The sequence below is a fragment of the Tetrao urogallus genome (assembly GCF_951394365.1).
Source record: "Tetrao urogallus genome assembly, chromosome: 10".
Classification (NCBI taxonomy): domain Eukaryota; kingdom Metazoa; phylum Chordata; class Aves; order Galliformes; family Phasianidae; genus Tetrao; species Tetrao urogallus.
The window spans coordinates 12,057,204-12,079,277 of record NC_136823.1 but is presented as its reverse complement, the minus strand read 5'-3'; the positions used below and the strand labels follow the sequence as shown (position 1 = coordinate 12,079,277).

At 43.9% G+C, this 22,074-nt stretch overlaps 3 protein-coding genes across 4 annotated transcripts in view; 1 reads left to right on the top strand and 2 right to left on the bottom strand.

Annotated features, from left to right (window-relative positions):
* Positions 1-621: 621 nt before the first annotated feature.
* Positions 622-2,510, bottom strand: KCTD6 (potassium channel tetramerization domain containing 6; the record flags this gene model as incomplete). The annotated part of the gene is made up of 2 exons (XM_079540273.1): positions 622-1,308; positions 2,484-2,510. The coding sequence occupies 2 exons, from the start codon at positions 2,508-2,510 to the stop codon at positions 622-624; spliced, it is 714 nt and encodes a 237-aa protein (XP_079396399.1).
* Positions 2,511-8,050: 5,540 nt separating this feature from the next.
* Positions 8,051-11,714, top strand: PDHB (pyruvate dehydrogenase E1 subunit beta; the record flags this gene model as incomplete). Its single annotated transcript, XM_079540134.1, has 9 exons — positions 8,051-8,146; positions 8,265-8,372; positions 8,441-8,503; positions 8,584-8,619; positions 8,711-8,996; positions 9,823-9,933; positions 10,516-10,607; positions 11,065-11,206; positions 11,569-11,714. 9 exons carry the CDS (start codon positions 8,051-8,053, stop codon positions 11,712-11,714), a joined length of 1,080 nt encoding a protein of 359 aa, XP_079396260.1.
* A 2,173-nt stretch (positions 11,715-13,887) lies between these two features.
* PXK (PX domain containing serine/threonine kinase like) overlaps positions 13,888-22,074 on the bottom strand; it is a gene marked incomplete at both ends in the record, with an annotated part of 30,734 nt that continues 22,547 nt past the window's right edge. Inside the window, 4 exons of one of the 2 annotated variants that reach the window (XM_079540154.1) lie at positions 13,888-14,093; positions 20,229-20,291; positions 21,273-21,342; positions 21,896-21,982. In XM_079540154.1, the coding sequence (XP_079396280.1) occupies positions 13,888-14,093; positions 20,229-20,291; positions 21,273-21,342; positions 21,896-21,982 (426 nt within the window). The remainder of the gene's footprint in view (positions 14,094-20,228; positions 20,292-21,272; positions 21,343-21,895; positions 21,983-22,074) is intronic. The other variant, XM_079540155.1, reaches the window with a different exon arrangement.

Below are 22,074 nucleotides of genomic sequence, written 5' to 3'. Positions count from 1 at the left end.
GGACATTTTGCATTCAGAATCCAATATAAATATTTCTAATCATATTTCCATGGCTACAGATAGTATTTGGTTGCTTGATTTATATGCATAGAAAGAAACAGTTGTCATAACTGTACGAAACTGTACTTATCAAGTACTTTTAAAGGGTGGGATTTTTTTTCCTAGAATATTACAATACTGTTTATTGATTTAGAAGCTAAATTAGTCTATAGCAGCTTTTCGCCATCTGCCTCTTAGATTCCATTTGTTTCTTGCTCCCAGTGGCACAGGGTTAGATGGATTAGAAACCATTTAAACTGAGGTAATTTTAGCACTTTAAGTTGCGTCGGAATTGTGTTAATGACACAAAATACCCTCCTGTACTGATTCTTCGGACTCCCTCTTTCAAACAAAAAGGTGTCTTGACTGAACAGGCACATGCATGTTTTTATTCTGGATGAAAGGACAGAACTGCTAGAGAATGAAACTTCTCCAGTCCTTAATGATAAACAATAAATACTCATATATATATATAAAAAAAAAAAAAAGCCCGCAGTGTTACGTCAGCCAAAATCCAGACTCTCTTGGCTTTACTGTTCAATTAAGTCACTAATAACTGAAACGGCTCCTGTGGAGTCAGAGTCAGTCATCTGTTTTTCGTGCCAGTCTACAGAAAGTCCAGTTGTGCTCCACTGTGTTTTCATTGGCACGCTCACTCATGTGATGAACTCTGGTATTCCTGATCGTGAAGCCTTGCTTTGTGATGTACTCCATAAGATGCACTCTGAGAGACACTTCCTGGTGGTAATCGCATGGCCCAAAAGTGAAGGAAACCTGGCAGTCCCTGGTGTCCATCATATGCTTATTCCACTTCGTGAAGTGGTTTGAAATGCCTTCCAGTAACGAATGGACTTTCGTTGTGATGGTGAGCTGCGTGATGATCACAGCCACCGGGTTGGAGTACTTGGACAGCTTGCGGGTGCTGGAAAGCTCCACCACCTCCTCAAAGGTATCCACAGGATACAGAGGCTTGGGGTCGTTGAGACACTGAATCAGAGGTTCAATCTGATAGAAGTCCGCCTCCTTCCGAAGTAGGTCGAACTCCTTGAAGTCCAGTGGCAAAGTTAGCTCTGAGGTCCTTAAGAAGTTAAGAACGTAACGGAAAAGTGGTCCGTCTCTGTCAATGAAGTAATTGCCCTGAGAGTCCCTGGCAGTGGGGAAGTCTCCCCTGAACATGGCCCCAAGCATTGAGTCAGGATATCTGGTGAGAGTTGTGAGGGATGTCGTGTACATGTGTCCACCCACATTTAGCGTGACTGGATCAGTCATCTAGAAAGAGAGAAATCGCAGAGTTTATCAAGCCACGACAAGAAGGTTCACCAAGGCACATGGCAAATACTGCTTGAGAACTGGTGGCTGTGGAAGGAACCTCACTTCTCCCATTTGAAGTCTTTCAGTGATGTTTAAACCTGAACAAATCCAAGCCTAGCAACAAGGCACAGCTAGACAGGATAACAACATTTAGAAAGCACATTTTGAGAATGCTTTAGAAATCTTAACAGGGCTACTGTCACAGAAGGCACTTTTGCACTCGAGGAACAAGTTTTTTCATATTTTACAGATGAGGAAATGAAATCAGAGACATTTCCTGAAGAACAAGTTTATGTGAATGAGGTCCATCAGTGCTCCTCGCTTTCAAAATCTCATTCAAGAATAACAGCAAATCAGCTGAACAAGTCTTAAGACTTTTGCACCCTCAAAAGAGGAAGACAGTACAAGTTTAGGCACAAGACAAAGAGCTCACAATCAAAATAATCCATGCACTGGTTAAGAGGAATTATTAAAACAAGAGAACTAAAGCCTTCCAGCTTTTAATTCTCAGAAGAAGCATTTATTAGAAAATTAGCATGCTGCGTAGAAGAGGGGGCAGAGCACCAAACCAGTCTGCATCAGCTTCCAGATAGTACATGAGGAAGCAAGAAGAAAGCAACATAAATCCCATCTGGCCACCATCCTAACAGTCAGGACTGAGGCCAGACAGTGGAAAAAAAAAAAAAAAAAAGCGACATATGCACGGCAGCAGAATGTTTAGAGAATGAGAACAGGAGAAAAATAAGATACATTTGTCTGATTTAAGACAAGGTTTAAAGGAAAAATATCTTTTCCTTATAAATAACGCAAGAAAGTCCTTAAAATTATAGGCAAGAAGCACAAACTGTTTTCAGTCTGTGTGTGTTAGGAAAATGGTAACAATGAGCTTAAGACATCAGTTAAATTCTTGCTGATTTTAGCTAGGCTATATGAACATGAGCACATCCCACAAATGGCACATACGACAAAGCACTCCAGAAAACGTGAGCAAGCTGTTACTACATGCACAACTCTTGTTCTCACACTGTGAAGCCTCGATCCACACAGGACAGATCAACAAGGAATCTTACCTCAAGATCTTGAAAGCCCAGCTGTGCTGCTCAGCACACACACATTCACTCGGGATCACTTACCATATAGCCCCAGTCTCCATTATCCATCTGTTCAGTTGCTGAACCACGATACTCCAAGTTGAACAGAAGGTTATTGAAAGATTGCAGTCCACCTCCTATTAGCTCCCTGCAGAAAAAAGCACACACACAAAAAAAACAAACATGGCAGGCTGTTCAGTACCTACAAGAACCACCAAAGGTGGTTTTCTAATCAAAGGCAGACTCTCTGCCAGGACAGCATGCAGCTATAAAGCCATATTAGCAGAAGAACAAATGAGCTTTTCCCTGCATCTCCCTCTGCACCACCCACAGCACTGCCCCCTGAGCACATGGTAAGCACTCTGCTGGCTGTTCTGACCACCCCAGACTTGTTAAATAACAGCATGTACCTCTGAGGATAAATTCTGTTTACAGACTACTTCTCATCAGGAAAACTGCAAGTCCTTTGAAGGACGGGCATCTTTTTCTCAATTAAAAAAGTTCATTTATTCACCACTGAGGTAACACGCACGACCCATTAACATCAGCCAAAATTCCCATGCTCCACTTTCAAACTGCGCAGAATAAATCAAGCACAAAAGTCAATGAACAGCAGGAAAATGAATTCGCACTGCAGAATTAATAATTCAGTAGTGGAGAACTGCAATTGATAACAAGAACTTTAATCTACAAAGGAAGAGTACGAACGGACTTCACAGACACATACATGCTCCCGAAACAGACCTCCTTAAGGACGAGCAAGAGGACAGCAGATGTGCTTTCAATGATGCTCCAACAAAAGCAATCTGAGCAGTGGATCACACTGTAACTTCCCAGAAGATGTGGAACCACCAGCTTGCATAACAGGGGCAGGGGCTGCACACAAGCGTTGCAAGGGAAACCCACAGCCCAGCTTATGCAACCCGAGGGGAAAAAGGTACGAGTGACCCCCGACACAGCTGAGGCCTTCCAAAGGTGCCCTGCTGCCCATGGATAGAGAAGGCAGCAAGCCTGTATTCCCTACCCATAATCTGCATCTCTGCTACAACTGCTGGAAATTTAGGTCAGCCTGTTTTAAGTAGGGTGCAGCTTCTCAGTTTTGTTTATTTTTACATCTTAAAGACAACACAGCTACTGAGGCTTCTGCTCCCAGCCTCAGTGCTGGCAAACTTCAATGCACCATCCCTCAGCTAAAAGGAGCTGGGAGATTTAAGCCAAGACAGAGTCCTGCTTTCTCAAGCACCAGCTAATTCCCAGCCAAAAAATGACTCTTCCTTCTCATTCCCTGCAAACAAGGTTGGTATCATTCACCACAGAGCAACACAGCAGATCCATCTCCGGGCTCTGCTATCCCGCCCAAAGCCAAAGCCAGGGCTCAGCAGCTCCCAGAAGCCAGGCCCCTGGGAGCCAGCAGTGTGAGCACAGCCTCAGTAGTACCCGAGATGTATTAAGAGAAGAAAACACAAAATCCCTGTATGAAAATTATGAGGTCAGACAACAGAAGCCTATGGAATTAAGACACAGAACGAGTCAAACCAGGATCTTACTTTCACAAGTGAGAGATGCAGCATGCCTGAAGAAAGCATATTAAATCACACACCCCCTAACAGCAGATAAACCTGGAATGCTAGCTCTTTTGCCAACATCTGTAGTTGTTCTGTTAACTGCTGACAAATGAAGAAGTGAAGTCATTCAGGTTCTCTCCATTTTGACTTGTCAGTCAAGTACAGATCATCACCTGTTACCAGTAGTTGAGATCCCTTCGACTCCAGTTGCTTTGTGTTTTTTTCCTTTAGGAACAGGTACTTGCAGCTGTCCCCCTGCTCAAGTACAGCACCAGCATAGCATGCAGACACATTAAAACCACTGGAGAGACTGCCTAGGGTTCTGACATGCAAGAAAAACATTCACTTGAAGAGGAAATAATGCAGCTGGCCAGAAATGTCACTGGCAATCATAATATAAGAGATCAGCAGTCTTTTTATAAACTTAACTGGATCTTTACACTCAGAATATTCCAAAGGTAGGTAGATGTCCATCAGTTACTTGAACACACGGAATGACACTTTGTTATTCTGGCCAACATCTAAGCCCCTATACGGATTAATCCGGACTTTCCCCCACTCCATGCCTGTTCAGGGGAAGAAACAGACTACATTGCCTGTCCATTCGATGGCATGAACTCATCTTTGATCACAGCACTGCTATGTAGCAGCACAATGAATAATTTACGAGAGCAATTAGCAGAAACGAACCCAGCCCTCAACACAGAAACGCAGCAAGAAGTCTCACTGACCTTTGTGTAAGAGTCCAGACTCCTACACAGACCTACCTGGCAACGCTCACAGTGCACCAAGAAGCACAGCACACAAGGTGCTACGAGGAGGCCATCCCAAAACACCTGGATGTGATCACAGCTACCTGCTGCTTCCCTGGCCAGCCTGGCAGCACCAAATTTCTAGACAACTTCAAAGGCAAAAATAGCTCTGTTCAGGTACAACCAGAGATAAGGACTAGCAAACCACATCATAACAAGGGTGGGGAAACGGGCCCTTAACAATGTGCCTTTTAGCAATGCTCCAAATTCTTCCTGAATGAAAGTTTGTGACGCAGGAGGACGCAGAACCTCACTCCATCTATACTCCAGGACAGACAGCCTCAAGCCAGTGCCAGTCCATGTCACACAATATGCATCACCCAGGTACAGAACCTCAGCAGCACAGCTACTTGTGTCCAGGCAGCAAAGAACAGGTGATGTGCAGATGCAGCTCAAGACAAATTGCCTTTAAAGGCCATAAGAAATGCTCACCTAAAACAATTCTCAGCCAGACCAACTTCTGACTTCATTTAAGCAAAACAGGACATCATTCTCTGGTGAAAACACAAGCACACCAATGGACTCACATCCAGTCCTACTTTCACCAAGCTTTTCCTGTCAGCAGGGAGAAGATCTACAGCTGCCACCATAGCCCAAGTACATCCAGAACTAGGAAGGAGCAATAAGAGACAAGTACCTTCGAAGAATAACACCAAAGTCACCATTTTGTAATAAATACACCAAATTGGATACCTGCATTTATAAAACACTCACTCTTACTTAATATTTGATGACTCAGAAGATTACAAGACTATTTACTAGCAAGGTTACTGCAACAGGTAGTCTCATTAACTTCAGCAGGGCTTCTCCCAGGTAGCTACTAACATGCAACCATTTTGCAAGCTGAAATTCACAGAAAGCAAATGAGAGCTGGCTGAATGTCTCCATCTGTGAACAGACACACACACATCCAGGACAGAGCTGGGGGATGCCAGCAGCAATGCCAAGTGTTTGCACTGCTGGGACTGCAAACAGCACACTTGGCCAAGGGCACAGACTGCACACGCTGCACCTGGACAAAACCACAATGGTTGTACAATGGTTGTACCATCCTGCACAGTCAGATGGAGGAGGAGAAAAGCACCCAGCAGTCACAAGCCAAAAGGCAGACATCACCTGATCTGCTCTGAATGCTTTTCAGCTACCTTGCTCAAAGTGAAGGACACAGACTGTTTATTGTTTACACAAACTGTTTAGTCTCAATAGGTACTGAAGACTTCAAGGTCAATATAAAGTTGACAGGACTTCTAATAAGCTAGTCTGTTATTTATACAGATAAATACCTGTGGCTCAAGCTACTCTCCCACTTAGTGAGCTCACTGTCTCTGACATTTGGATCTCCAAAGATGAGAAAATGAAACTCCTGCTCTCAGCAGCTACACTGTAAATGGACAGCCTCTCTAATCCTGAGCCAGTCTTGAAATCCAAAGGCAAGTTTTTATTGTAAATCATTACTAGTGACTCACCTGAATTGACAATACCTCAGCTAGTGTAATTAATGACTGTCCTCCACAGAACTGCAGAGCAAGGCAATAGTCTGCAGAGCAAACCCAAGGCCCTACAGTGCTGAGCTACCCCAAGCAACGAGCTATGTTATGGAAACAACTGGTTACCAAAACTTCCAGTAATACCACAGCTTGGCATGGCCGAAGGATGAATCCCTCACCTACACATGTCAAGTTTACAATGATTAACACAGTTTATTAGAACGTAACTTCTCCTTACTTTCTCTGTTTCTTTTGGTTAATATTTCAGTCTTCACCTCAGGCAAGAGAGCAAAATACTAACAGTGGCCACTCAGCATTCTCACTCCTTTATGCCTAATTGCTACACTATGAATTCTAAGTTCTGAAAGTTTTTTTTCCCCACACCCGAGGAACTCTAAAATCCTGGTTTGGGTCTGGGTTCTACAGTGTCCACCAATCTGACAGATGCTTGAAAATCCCACCTCACTATTACCATTTGACCCTCCTCATGCAGGAGTCCAAAGACTGCAACTGCACCTGCCCTGCACCTGCTGGCCCTGCACTGCTGGAGCCACACAGACGCTCTGCACAGTGTCGATAGTTGGTTTTACCCACATATCTTGTTCTATGGCACCAATAGGCAGCTATCTGCATGGGGAAACCCATCCAAGCAGTGCTGGATAAAGGCAGGTGTCAGGAGCACAGAGCATCCCACACAGCCAACAAGGCTATCACAGGGACCAAGCAGCAGGACGGTGACAAGAATCCTCCTTTCATGCCCAGGCCCGCAGGAGGAGCTGGGAACAGCAGCTTTCCATCCCGGAGGAACGCACGGTAGGAAATCTCACTCTGAGATCGCAATGATTCAGCAAGGATGCTGGACACGACTGCACTGCTCCACTCGCTGCCCTCAAGTGCCCAGTGTCTGGATACAGCGCCTGAACAGCGCTCCCAGCCCCAGCCCGGCCCTCCTGCACCGAGGGGCAGCAGGAGCTGCCATGCCAGGTGCAGCACTCCACCCCGCGCAGCCCCCCCCCGAGTTGAGGGCCGGGCCCCGCACCTGCCGCCCTGCCATAGAATCCCATACGAGACCCGTGTACGCCGCAGCTCCGGGCACCCGCAGTCCCACGGGGGACACGGCCCCGCTTTCCCCCCACCCAGGGCGGGCTTTGGCCGCTCGCAGCCCCGCGTTCCCCCCCCCCACCCTCCCACAGAAGCGCGGCCCGGCCCCGCCCCTCCCCGCACTCACAGGCGCAGCTCCCGGCGCTGAGCAGAGCCCGGCGAGGATGGGGACGACTGAATGGGGAGCAAAGCAGCCGCCGCCGGAGGGGAGGAGCGGAGGCGGGGTCTGACGCGATCCCCTCCCCGTCTCTCCGCCCGCTCCGGTCTGGTGAGGGAGGGAAGCCGCCTCCTTTCACCTCAGGGCCGCCGGCGGAGAAATCTCGCTCCGCCCTGCGCCTCCGCGCCGGGCCGCCGTATCATTGAAGCGGAGAGATGGGGGCGGCGGGGCGATGCGGCCGTGGGCGGCCCCGGCGCCAGGAGGCGATGCCGCAGTGGGCGCGCACAAACCCGGGCCATGCGCCTATCCCTGAGCGCGGCTCGGCCCTGCACGACGGGCCCGGCCGCCGCCACTACCGCAGTGGGGGGCCGGAAGTGACGAGTTAAAAGAGCGCCGGCTGCCGGCACGAGTTCTCGCGAGAGGTCGGGGCGGGGCCGAGGAAGCGCGGGGGCCGGGCTGCCGCCCGGTGCTAGAGGACACGGCCAAGATGGCGGCGGCGGGAGCGTTGCGGCTGCTGGTTCCGCGAGGCCGCCTTCTTTCGCCGCGCAGGGGCCTCCACCTCTCCGCGCCCGCCGCCATCCAGGTAGAGGCCGTAAGGGGGGGATCGGGGGCGAGGGGTTCATCCCTTCCGAGCGGGGCGGTGCGGGTGCGCTGAGGGACGCCCGCTCCGCTCTGCCCTGCCTTGTGCCGCTGTCCCGCAGGTGACGGTGCGGGACGCGCTGAACCAGGCGCTGGACGAAGAGCTGGAGCGGGATGAGCGCGTCTTCTTGCTGGGCGAGGAGGTGGCCCAGTACGACGGTGCCTATAAGGTGAGGGGCGGCCGCTGCCGGGCCCGGGGTCGGGGCTTTGCGGGGTCTGACGCCGCTCCGTTCCGCAGATCTCCAGGGGGCTGTGGAAGAAGTACGGGGACAAGAGGGTCATCGACACCCCCATCTCTGAGGTACGGCGCGGGGCTCGCTCACCCCGCGGGGCTCTTCGTGGGCCGCGCTCCGGCGCTGATTCTGTTTGCTCCTCTTCCAGATGGGCTTCGCGGGAATCGCCGTCGGTGCCGCGATGGTCAGTACAGTGCGCCCTCCCCCCTTCTGAACCGAAATACAAAACGAGCTGCTTTTGTGTTAAAACGTGGCGTATGATCTGACTTTGATAGGCGGGCTTGAGGCCGGTGTGTGAATTCATGACGTTCAACTTCTCCATGCAAGCGATCGACCAGGTTATCAACTCTGCCGCCAAGACCTGCTACATGTCTGCAGGAGCCATCGCCGTCCCCATTGTTTTCCGTGGGCCCAACGGCGCTTCGGCTGGCGTTGCTGCTCAGCACTCGCAGTGCTTTGCTGCCTGGTACGGGCACTGCCCGGGGCTGAAAGTCGTCAGCCCTTGGAGCTCAGAAGATGCTAAAGGGCTGCTGAAGGCATCGATCCGGGACGACAATCCAGGTGAGCACAGTCAGATCACAGCAGTATTTAGCTCTCATTTCTGAATGTTTCTTTTCCTCCCCCACCTCATGTAAAAAATAAAAAATTATTCAACACTTAAGCATTGACATCAGTACACCTTAACTGTTTTCCCCTTACGGTCACTTGGCTAGCTAGCAGCAGACTAATTTTGTGCTGTTCTAACCTGCTTCCATGTACCCATCTAGAAGCTTTAAAAATGCATTTATGCACCCATTGTAAAGGCATTATAAAGGATGAAGGTGAGTCAGGAGAAGTTCCTGCAGATACAGTATAATGTAACTCATTTTTTAGAGATGATGAAGCTTAGATGATAAATTCAGAATCTCATTAATCAAAAGCAAGGTAACCTTCATCTTCCTTTCTCACGAGCACCCATGCAAAATGTAAGACTTTTCTGAAGCCAGCAGTTCTACAGAAATATTTCTTAGCCATGACCTTTCCAGTTTTCCCTTGATCTACTTTTAGAGATGAGTATGCAGACTCAACTTTTACAGAGGTTTTGTAAGTCAGCATGGGCTTCTCGACTCCTGTTTTCTGCCAGGCTTTCTTTGTTTTGATTTATTTTTTTATTTTTTTAAAGGAAAAATCATATGAAGGGCTTTAAATCTTGTGTAAAATTATATTGCAGTCATACACCTGGTCACATTTAAGATGAATTTGAGACAGTATTTAAAATAACTGAGTAGTGAAGCTGACTTTTAATCTTTTGTATTGCTTTTGCAAATATTCTGCTGCAGTACTGTTAATCATAAGTACAGCCTGTTCCTGCAGAAGTACAAATTAATCCAAGTACTTTTTGTTCTAGTTGTGATGCTGGAAAATGAATTGCTGTATGGTGTTCCCTTTGAGATGTCTGAACAGGCACAGTCAAAGGACTTTGTTGTTCCAATTGGAAAGGCCAAAATAGAAAGGGAAGGTAAGCTGAGAACATGGTGTTTGTGTTTGTATTCATCCTTACTAACCGAGCTGCCTGGGGAATCTTAGCTATTCAGAATACTGGGACACAGGAGCATATTTAAAATGTTAATACTTAAATATTATTTATCTTATTGTACTCAATTGTTTTGTTCCCTGCATCTCATTTAAAACCGTAACTTTCTAAAAGGTTTCTTTCTTGATCTAGGGATGGTGCAGGTGATGAGCAGGAAAGTTCTCCTCACCTTACTATGTAATTTTTGTTAAAAATGCAGAAGAGATGATTGTAATTTTTCAGCCTGTTTGTAATTTACCACTGAATAACATGAACGTGTAAAAAGGATAATCCAAAGAGTACTAAAAACATTACTTAGATCCCTGAATTAAAAGGTTTTTTGTCTTCATGTAGTCCTGCTGCCACTCTTCATGGGTGTAGAATACTTAACATTTCAAATAAATATATGGAACTTTAAATTTGCAAGATAATACTAATGCTACCTACAAAAGAGCCCAAGAAAAATGCCTTTTTATCTGTATTTTTCCTTCTGGATTTGTTTCTTTTTAACACTTGTTTCTGTTCCAGGAACTCATGTTACATTAGTGGCACACTCCAGGCCTGTTGGGCACTGTTTGGAAGCAGCTTCTATCCTGGCCAAAGAAGGTGTTGAGTGTGAGGTGTGTGGTGTTTCTGTTGCTTTTCTCTCTCTCTTGTCTGGGGAAAAAGGCAGAGGGTCAGCTTGTTCAGGCTCTGTAGAACATCAGTTTAAAAACTACAAGCTTTTATAAGTGCCTTAACTATCAGTGTAGGTGCATTTCCTGTTTCTGTGTTTGACCTCTTCATCACAAAATCAAGTCAGAACGACTAAAGATTTTCAGATTGATCTACCTGTACAATGAGCAGAACAACGACAGCATGTGGCAGCATGATCATATATAGCAACACTCATCAAGCATTTTCCAGGAGCCACCAAAAGCCGTTCTGCAGATCTGTCAGGATAAGCAGTAATTTCATTAACTTTAACTCTTCCTGTCAAAGTCAGAATAGATCGTAGTGCTGAAGGACCCTGTGCCCAAACAGCAGCAGATGTCAGGACTGGATCTCAGCAAAACTCACGCGGTGCCTTTTTTTAAGGTTGTCAATCTGCGCACCATTAGACCAATGGATATTGAAACGGTGGAAGCCAGTGTTGCAAAGACAAACCATCTTGTAACTGTGGAAGGAGGATGGCCACAGTTTGGAGTAGGAGCTGAAATCTGCGCCAGGATCATGGAAGGTACTGACTTCTGCAATCTGCATGTTGATCTAAATCCTCGTGACTTCTTGATAAAGCCAGATGACAACACATTTAAAGTCCTGTATCTGAGGAGCTTAATAGCTGTCTTGTTCTAGACATGTTCAAATGGTCAATCCAGATGACCTGGTATAATTCTTATCCCAGGAACTGAAGCAAGATGGTAACCATTTGAGAAGCAAGATGGTAACGTTTTGCTTATCACTGTGCACTGTAGTTTAGACAAGCAGGAACAGCTGTCTCTGGTACGACAGGAACAAAGTTGTTGTAAGCATATTAAAATTCAGAAACTGAATTGAGAGAAAACGAGACTGCAACAACCTGACCACCATTTTGTGTTTCAGGATCTGCCTTCAACTACTTGGATGCTCCAGCTGTGCGTGTTACAGGTGCAGATGTTCCCATGCCTTACGCAAAAATTCTAGAAGATAACTGCATACCTCAAGTGAAGGATATAATATTTGCAGTGAAGAAAACTTTGAATATCTGAGTTGTAAATATGTTCTAAAGTCCTGCTTTAAAAAGTATTAATGGTATAGGGCAACTTGTATGCAAAACTTTGTTGTATAGCTGCATAAACTTTTGTACAGTGAAGTACAGCGATCTCCCAGAATATTTATATGGCTGCAATGGGGTCTGGTGGGGTTTCTCTCTAAGCCACTGCATTTAAGTAACCCTGTGGTAATGCTCGTCTGTAAGTTAGCTTGTACTTCAGCTGGGTTAGGATCTCTCTGTATGCTCTAAATTCAGAGGGAAGAAGAGGTCTTCCATTTCTGCTTGTCCTGTAAGATCAGACCAGCTGTGCTAAACTGACAGTGATGGTGGTTGAGTGCAGAATGGTAGTGAATAATAAGGGCCACCCTGAATCTAGTCCTAGGATGCTGCACAGCTCTCTAGGAGCCTATGTTTGCAAGGCTTTCTAAAGGCAAATGATAAAACCAGAGCTGAGTGAAGCCTTGCTTTTTAATTCAACAGTTTAACAAATACCTGTATAAAATGGCTCTGGAAGCCTGTAGTATGGGTTAAGAGGAGCTCGTGCTTTCTTCAAAGAGTGCTCTGGTCATACAGGAAAGCTGCACAAGAGCTTGATTAAAGATCCTGATCCTCTTCAGTGTGTGGTGGGAAATAATACCTATTTATTCTTTATTAACTGTCACGTGCATTTTCTATGCCAGCTGTCATGTACAGTGATAAAAAAACTTGCTCAGATGTTCTGTTTTTATGTATGGTTTTGTGCCTTGTTTGTTTGTTTGCTTGTTTTTTAAACTCAACAATGGTATGCACAAACTATAGTTCTTACAGGCAAAAAAGAAAAAAAGTTACTTTTTTCAGACCTGGGTAAGGTAATAAACTATTCAAAAGCAGTTGTTCGGGTATGTTTGAAGAGCTGGGCAACAACTGCACCAGCTTTTGCTGCAACCACATACCAGGGTTTAGCTAAGGAGCTGACAGAGAGGATTTGTTCTTTGTTCAGCAGCTTCTGTTACTGCCCTGGTAGAGACAGTCTGCCTACAGAAGGCAGTGCAGCACAGCTTGCTGTACAGCCAGGAAAAGGTGCCTTCCAATGAACCGTTCTGGAGCAGATACTTACCTCTCTTAAGCAGACACAAGGGCTCAGGTCCTACTTCAGTTACAGGTCAGGAATACCTTCCAGGGCATTTCCAAGCAGAAGTGCTACTCGACTCTTAGAAGTCAGGCTTGCAGGCAAAATCCTAACTGAACACATCCACCACCACGCTGCTGGAGGAACTCCATTAACATTTTAATAAAAATGACTGAATATCACAGGTTACATGAAACTGTACAGACATTCTCTGCATAGTTACAAACACGGATGTACTTGAATTTTAAAAAATGGATTATCTATAATCCTTTAAAGTGCAATTTGTTTAAGGTTTTAATCAAATCGAAAAATGATCTTTCAATAAAGTATAAGCTGTAAAATTAACTTGAAGTAAGTTTGCATTTAACTAAATCATGAATAATATCCCAGTGCCCTATTAACTTCCATTTCAACTATTTCCTTATTTAAAAAACACTTTCCCTTAGAGTTGCAGGTAGGATGTCCATTTAAACAAGTCTGAGACACTATTCTTAGTCCATCAGCAAAAATGGTGGGAATAAGATTTAATTCTCCAGTTCCCTCACCTGTGCAGTATGTTTTATGGGTTGTTTTGTTGGTTGGTTTTGGCTGGGTTCTTTCTGGATTATCTCAAACAAAATATGCTGATTCAGTGCAGGAAGTTAAATGAGTTACTGCTGGATGACCAGTGTTGAAAAAGGGCAGGTTAGAAGTAGATTCTTGTGATTTGACCAAAAAAAAAAAAAAGTGAGAAGAATAGAACTAAAAAATGCATTAATTCACCTTGATCATGGCCATTCCTATTCTCAGTTTTATTCAGCCATGTAGAAGTTGCTGTACCCGAAACTGCAGCTAGAAAACAAAATTCTTGAAACCAAATAAAGAATGGAGTACTTAGCATGGCAAGGCAGTGCAGATGGGGTAGTGCTGCTACTTGTGTAAAGCTGAAATAGAGGTAAAAGGAGCTACTGCATGACTAGCTGCTGTATGCGTTGGTGAATCAGTTGCTGGTCAGAAGGGCCTTGTTCCTGGACAGCACAGGAGCGGGAGGGGGAATTCAATCCTGGTGTAACCGTCAGCCTCAGCTGATCCTGGGAGCACTGTAGTCACACGTGTGTGTTTTCTTCAGAGTTCCTTTCTGAAAGTTTTGAATGGAGCTGAGTAAGGCTCCTCGGCTCGCACTGACAGCAGGCTGTGAGCTTGGCTGTGTTGGCACCTCTGTATTTGGAGGAGGAGCTGCTGGTGGCAGGGGTGGCGGTGGTGGTGCTGGGGGTATCGATGATGCTCCTGTTGAGTGAGGAGAGAAGATGATGTTTGATTATGCCACAGAGGTCCTGCTCAGAGCACTGCAGCCACGTAGCCGGACCGTGTCAGTTCTGCACTAGGAACTTCACTCCTTGAAAACAAGTGGAATGTGAACAACAGAACAGGATGAAAAAATGCTGATGTGATCAAACCTCTATCTGCAGGTGAGTCACGTCATCTGAGACACCTCTGAGAAGAAGCCTAAAAGTCACCAGTTCTCAGGGATGCAAAACGTGACTCAAATGTGATACTGACCGGGAAGCAAATCTTACCCTCTGTTCATATTTACGTGACGAACATTACAGGTTTTACAAATGACCACTCTGCTGTAGCATTTGTGGTGACTGATCAAATTATACATTAGTTTTAGGCAATTAACTGCAGATAGAGTTTTTCTGGAAATGTTCTGCGTGTCCACAGTACTGTCAAACTTTCTTCAGCCATAGAGAAACAAGCAAATCCTTGTTTCACAGGCTGAAGGAATCACAACTCACTACTCACACCACTTGCTTTCTTTCTGTGCTCCTACCTTGCACTCTGGCCATTGCTTTTTACCCTAGTCATGTTGTCTCATCATGCTTTAAGCTCCATGCCCTGACAACTTGCAGAGAGGGCTGGAAAGCCAGAAACCAGCTGTGCATGCAAGCAGCTAACCCAGCACAGGTTCTGGAAGCTCAGGTCCAGGCAGGTGGCCTTATTTGACCCAAGCTACATTTCCACACGATGTGCTCCAGTGCTTCTCAGCTGTTGCACGTTACATCATCATTTCTACACTCAGGATCAAAGATACATGGCAGGAGTAAGAGCAAAGGCCAGAGGTGACCCCATGCTCCACAAGACATCCACGTGAAGGTGCATTTGCAGCACACCCTCAGTTGCATGTGAATGATGGGCCTGTCTTCAGCTTCATATTCTGAAAACGGGGGGCTTAGTGGTTAAGATATTATTATTCAACAGTGAATTTTAATTCCATTGTCTAGACCATGAGTTAATGTCAAATATGGCTAGGGAGACAAGTGGCATCTGTAGTTCAATACTTGTTTGGTAGCTCTAACGTATACGAGGAACACACCAGTAAGTGGCAAGGACTGGGATGCTTTTGGACAAAAGAGCGAAACAACACAGGGCCAGCCCACACACTATGACAAATGAGGTAGAACTGCTTGCTATGAATTAAGCAAATACTAAGCAGTTAAAGGAAACTATGGACATGGATTCAAGAAGTGTTAAAATTCTCACTGGCATGAAAACCTTTTTCTGTGATAAGAAAACACAGAAAAACAGCTCCTGTCTTCACTCTCATCCCTTTCAGAACTAATGTTCAAGTCCTATAGAGTAATGTTCAAGCTCTATTGGAAATGTCAGAGAATAACTGAAAAAACACGTCTGGGGCACGTGGATCAGCTGCTCTCTTAAGTACTCAAAACATTACACAATGTTAGTATAAACTGAAATAACACATCACATATTGATGCCTTGGGGTCATCTAACTTACCCAAACCTGTGTTTTTGCACTAGCCTAAGATGTGAGTCTGTAATTACAAATACTGAAAACCATCCCCTAAGTTAGAGTCCTGTTTGTGCCATGTGTGTGGACTGCCAGTAAAGCACAGCAAAGCAAAACAGACACTCTGGCACAGAAGAACAAAACCAAGAACAGTTAACCACTCTGATGAGTTAAGAGGTCAGGGCAGGAGTGGCGTAGCAACACTCGCATCGGATTTGGGATCAGATGAACTGCTGTAAAACAGCCAAGGCCAGCTCATCACAACTGAGATGGCTTGAAAGAGATGCAAGAATTTCAGAGAACGAAGACAAGATTTTGATTGGAACAGCAAGGTGAAACTGAAGAGGTTATGCACATAGTTGTACAAGATACAATAAGGAGAGACCATGAAGACAGTGGCCAGGACTCCATATGGAATAGAAATGAAGCAGTAATAATTTGGCAAAAGAAGGTACATATTTGACAGAAACGGAGGCAAAAATGCCACTACGTAAGTGCTTGGATTGCTATTATTAGGCCAAGAATCCATGTGGTTATCTTTAAATTTTGGTCTGGTCATTTTATGATGGGGGCATAAAGGACAGGGAGGTGGGGGAGAGGCTGCCTTTCTGCCTGGAAATCTGTTAAGTTCCTCAGTACTAAGTATTTCTAAATTGTGATGCCAACATCATACAGTTGAAAGAAACTCTTAGGAGATCTTACACCTGACTTCTGCCTTAAAATATAAATACAGGACTTAAGATGGTACCTGACTAGCTATGAGCATTACATATTGAACATGTAAATTAAGAGCACGATTCTGAAAAGCTGTCAAATCCATTCATTTCAGTCAACCTATCAGTCAACCAAAACTAAGCTGTCCCTTCTTGGCGTGAGTGGTGCAAAAGAAATCTTAGTTTACTGCAGAGGACTCATATGCAGCTCCATCTGCAGGTTAAACTGATCAACCCAACAGTGAAATACTTTCCCATATTTACCCAGGAAATACTTCAGGCAAGTGCTCAATTATCACACAACTTTTCCAATACATACGTTGGAAGCAGCTGACTGCAAACACATTTATTCATTCACACAGTTATAAGAATAAAACACTCAAACAAGAACTTACCAAGGGTTTTTTTTTACAGGGACATTTTTGTTAAGAGAGTGTGTTAAAAGGAATAGGAAGTAAATCAGATGCTGTAAACTTGATGCCTGAATTGAAACAAAAACTTAATTATGAATTTAAAGTGACAGTAATTGTGCAAACAGCATTAAAAACTTTGCTGAGAATGGGATGCAAACAAAGAAAATCATTTTAGTGATAAGTTTTTAAAGATGCTGTATTTCATTAAAATAATCCATAAGAATGCTCAGATCTTTTTCTTCTATTCCCTCCCAATACTAAGCAAGTTTAAGATTTGCATTAAACTTTCCCATACAGAAACAGAGCATCTTTAAAGAGATAAATCAGCATTAGCTTACTTTTCCGAAAATTCACGTTCAAAATGATGCATGCTCTATTGAAGACAGCAGAGAAAGAGAGAGGACACAAGTTAATCATCCGGATCTCGTGTCAAAGTAAGAAAAACAGAGAGCGTTAGCTGAAAAGTTAGTACCAAAAAACCAATACATTCTTATGCACTGAAAAATACATGGGAATAGCAGTTGATTTTTTTTTTCCCTATTGCATATACAACACTTGGATTGTGAATAACGAACTCAACTTTCCACACTGTAAGCATTATTATACCCAGTCAACAAATAAAACATTCATATTATCAATTTCACATGCTGTAATTCAGGCTTCACAGGATTACAGTGCATTGAGAACAGTTAGCAAGAAATCCGCAGGAAGATTAGACACCGGAGATGAAATCCATTCATCATGGCACATCTCCTGTCACGTTAACACCTGCATTTACACTTAAGCTACACGGATCAATCAGAAACAACCAAGGGCAGCACCTGCTAAAGCACTGTGCATTGTCTTACAGACAGGTGAAGAGCTCTAAAGATGCTCCACATGGCTCTCTATGAAACATGCTGTAGTGAAGTATTCAGAACAACTGGCACAGAAAAGGACACTAAAGTTAAGTACAACTCCTTCAGCTTATTCTCTCTGGGAAGTGCAGGACAGCAATACTGTTCAGAAAGGAGCTGGCTAAATGGCACCCTCCAAACTTTTCTAACAGGAGAGCTCACTGGTATGTTACAGGCTTACTGCATTTAGAGATGTAGTGAAGTTTTAAATAACCCACACCATGGTTGTGCATCCCTTCTGATCCTAGCCACAAAGGAAAACAACAGATTCTCAGTGAAGCAAAGTGGATAGAAGTGTGCAAGTAGATAGGGAAAAATGAAAACATAAAATCCATTCAGAAGAGAATGTCAGAAAGACAGAAGTTGTGTTAGAGTCATTTGTCATGATCTAAGCAACGTATTTCAAAGATGGCATTCAGCCAAGTATCTGCAACACAGCTGGTCACAAACAAGCACTCCTGGCAATGAGAAACACCCACAAGAGCCCGTGATTCTTCCCCAGGGTATGACAGCCTGAAGCCTGTTTACCTCTGGTTGGAGTCTCTAGTTCTGCACATACCCACACACTACACTGACTGAGATGGAATAGGCCAAGAGCTTCTGTAGGACATCCTTCTCCATATCAGCCTTCATTTTGGCATGGCATCATATCAGCAAGACTCTTTGACTTGCTACGATACTAACACAAACCAGAAGGACAGACTGAAAGCCTCATTCCTGCTTTGAAGGTCATCTCACCATGATGCCCACAAGCAATTTTGGTCTAGAGGTAAATATCCTCAATGAATACAATGAAACAGGACAAAACAGAAGCTACAGCTGCATCAGCTGTCACAAATAATGTCTTAACCATGGAGCCAGTGAGTCTTTCACCAAGTCATCAACAGCACACCCGTACAGAATACATACAACATCACTGATGACATCTCTCGCTTTCTCTTAGACCTAATATCTGAAGTTTCGTCCATTAATTCTACTTATAAAAGCATTCCTGAAATGGTGACACTTGCCTTTATGCCCAAATGAAAGCACTAACACCATCAACCCATTAAAGCACTTCCTGATGTGGCTGCACACAGGGCAATGTGCATCACGTCACACACAGGGCAGACTGCTATGTCTCCACAAGCACACTGCCTGCAGGATGACTGACACACTGTGACTGTGTGGTTTGAACTCAGAGCCAAATTTCTGAGCCACAACTTTCAGCCATTCAGTCATTTCTGAGCCAAATCCATGAATTAACCTGAGCCTGAGCTTTCAATCTAGTTCCAATACACATTAAAGTTGAAACGCCAGTTAAAAACTGTTCTATTCCAGAAAGAAAAAAAGTTTTCTCAATATCTATCTACTTCGAAGGCATGGGGATTTTCCTCTGCATTGTTCAGCTACTTTCTTTTTAAAGCATACAGAATCTGGAAGATGAGCCATCTCATCTACAGAAAACAGAGCTGTCATTGTGCAACGCAACAGCAGTAATTATCTTGTTTAGAGTAACTGGAAGAAGTAAGTTCATAGAACACGTACTTCAGTGTACTCTCTACTCGAAGGAGAAACGACTAATTTGAATTTCAGCATAAAAGATTTAAATTATACCACAAGACTGTAGCATCTTACAAATGACCATCCACAACAAACACAGATTTGATTTCATCACTTTGGTATAGAAAGCTCCTGCGAGTAGGAATCATGACACAAGCCACCATAACAGCAATGCCACAGACAGCCTCCTTTCTTGGTATATATTCCATTCAGATCTTTTGCTGGTAATGTTTGCTAGTGCACTTCTTCTAGCCTTTTAGACTGGAGCGTGTCCACCACAGCTCAATACTCATATTTGTAATCCAACTTTCACAAGTATTTCTGTTTCTGGCAATGCCCACTCAAGCAGATTTCTCTACCACATCCCACCACTTGTCCCAAACATTAGCAAAACTGTTTGCATAGCTACCTAGCAAATTGGAAGTGGGATCTGGTCAAAATGAGAGATTATTTTTAACACAAACCAATTTCTGACTTGTTTCTCTGCACAAGCAGCTCTATTCATATCACCAACAGGCGATAGCAGAATAGGGGAGATTTATGTGGCCTAAGGCACTCAATTTGTCATACCCCAAAACTTCCAAAATCAGGTCACAGCAGTACAGTTGTAAATAGACAATACACAGAACCAAGGGACGGACAAACATGATTTCATGGCCCACAGGCCATTAACATTAGAACAAACGTATACTGCAACATGAAGCTCAGAAAATGTCTGGAAAACAGCAGTCTCAGTAGGACTGGAGTAAAATCAAAGACTGAAGTAAACACTTAAACTCTACAGGTAAATCATACCAGGCACCTCCCAGAAAAGATAATATTAAAAAAGGAACTGAATTCAGAGGTTCTCTATAGCCCTCAAAAGAGGACAAATGTCCACACTCGACCTGATACAAGATAAACATAATCTCTGTGTTCCATCGTTTAAGACCATCATCCCTTAATCATCTTTGGGAACAACACAGTTCCTGTGGTTAAACACAGAGGGTAAAACAAAAAGGACACCACAAATTAAAAACAAACATTACAATGACTCTTGAGCTTACCTGCTGTAGAGGGCGGAGTGGGGGATGATGGAGATGTTAACGGGGAACTCGCCCCGGAGCCTGCTAAATAAAACAACAGTCTAGTAACTAAAGCTGTGATGCAAAACTCAACAAGTCAGACAGGACAGATTGTTGAAAACAGGCCAACTTTATTGACTGAAGGCTCAATCCTGCTCCCAACGAAAACGTGGGAAAGATTCCCATTCATACAAACAGTGTCACTCACACCCGATCCAAACAGAAAAGCTTTACAGTACATATTATCAGAGGAGGTCCAAACACATAAGCAGCACAGTCAACAGTACTCCTCAATGGGAAACACTTCTTTTCTGTTGCTTAGGCTGTTGGATTTCAGCGTCCAAATTCTGTTTTCCTTAAGAGTTGTGCCACTGCATGGATGGCACCTCATTCCTCCTTCTAAGAGATGATTTTTAGTCAGTTCCTGTACCCACAAGTTACTCTGACACCTAACTATTCCACAGTAGGCTGGTTTTGGACACATTTTAGCCACACAAGAACACTACATTGAATTGTTCAGTAGTACAGGCCATCTCTTTTAACTACATGAAGACCTGTCAAATACTGTGTTGTTTTAGAAACTGACAATGAAGAAGCAATTCAAAAGATAATCAATTCATCTTAATACCTTACTAAAGAAATCACCACAGAGTTTCTCTCTGAGGTCTTCATTAGCAAAAGATCCAAATAATCAATGCTACTCCTGTCAACTGTCAAATGGATTGAAAAGAGTGGGTTTTTTTGTTATTATCTTTTTTCTTTTTCTTTTTTTCCCTCCTTTTGAGGAATAGAACACAGAAGAGAGGACACATTACTTTGTATTAGCTGAAAATTTAGCTCTAGTGGTATCTCTAAGCCCTCAATTTATCTATTACTAAATGCCAGAGACAGTACTATCAGCATTTGTTAGTTCAATATTATGGTGCAAACTGATGGTGATCCTGGACCTTTTAAGCCACAGAATTATAGTGACAATGAAAACATTGACACAGCTGTGTAGAAGCAAGCTCTTCTCTCTGTAGTTACCTGAGTTATTTGAGTTGCTGTATTTTGCTGAGTGTTCTTCCGCACTTTCATAGGCAGAGCGTTTTGACTTCTTCAAACAAAGAAGAAACAGAAGGTGGGAATGAATAACCCCTTTCATGATGAAAATCAAGTTGACTCAGAGAACTTTTAAAAGCCATCTGATATATCACACAAGGTTTATCAATGCCCAGCATCTCTCTTCCCCAACCAACACGTGCTGCTGCAAAGACAACAGCAGCAAGGCAGCCCTGTGCTCAAATGACCCAGGCAAACAGGGCAACTTCAGTATGCTCTGACTGCAAGGGAAACGTAGAGAACTGATGCAGGAAAAAAAAAAGAAAAAAAAAAAAAAAAAGGATGAGAAACAGATAGAGTGCTGCAGACAACTAAAAAAAACCAAAAAACAGCTCTCAGACCTTCACTGGGCAGCAGCTGTTAGTTAAGCCCATTTTCATTAAGTGACTTCAAATAGGTTAAACAGTCAGCAGTCATTTAATAAGTGCTACCACTTAGCTACAGATCAGGAAGAACATCACAGGACTGAATACTGCAGCACACCTGTGGATGTCCATGCTACACACTGAATAATTTTCTGTGTGAGAAATCCATGTAAAGATGTTTACCTTTCTTGCTAAGATCTTCCTTTTCTTTTTTTCTTCTTCAGAGCCGTGATGAGACTGAGCTCTTGTCAGTCTTCTGTGCTGGTGAATCTTCAAAATTAAGGGGAAAAAAAGGAAAAAGAAAAAGAACAAAGCCATGTTAAGATCCCAAGTGTTCTCAACATAGCATATGTTTGGGGTTC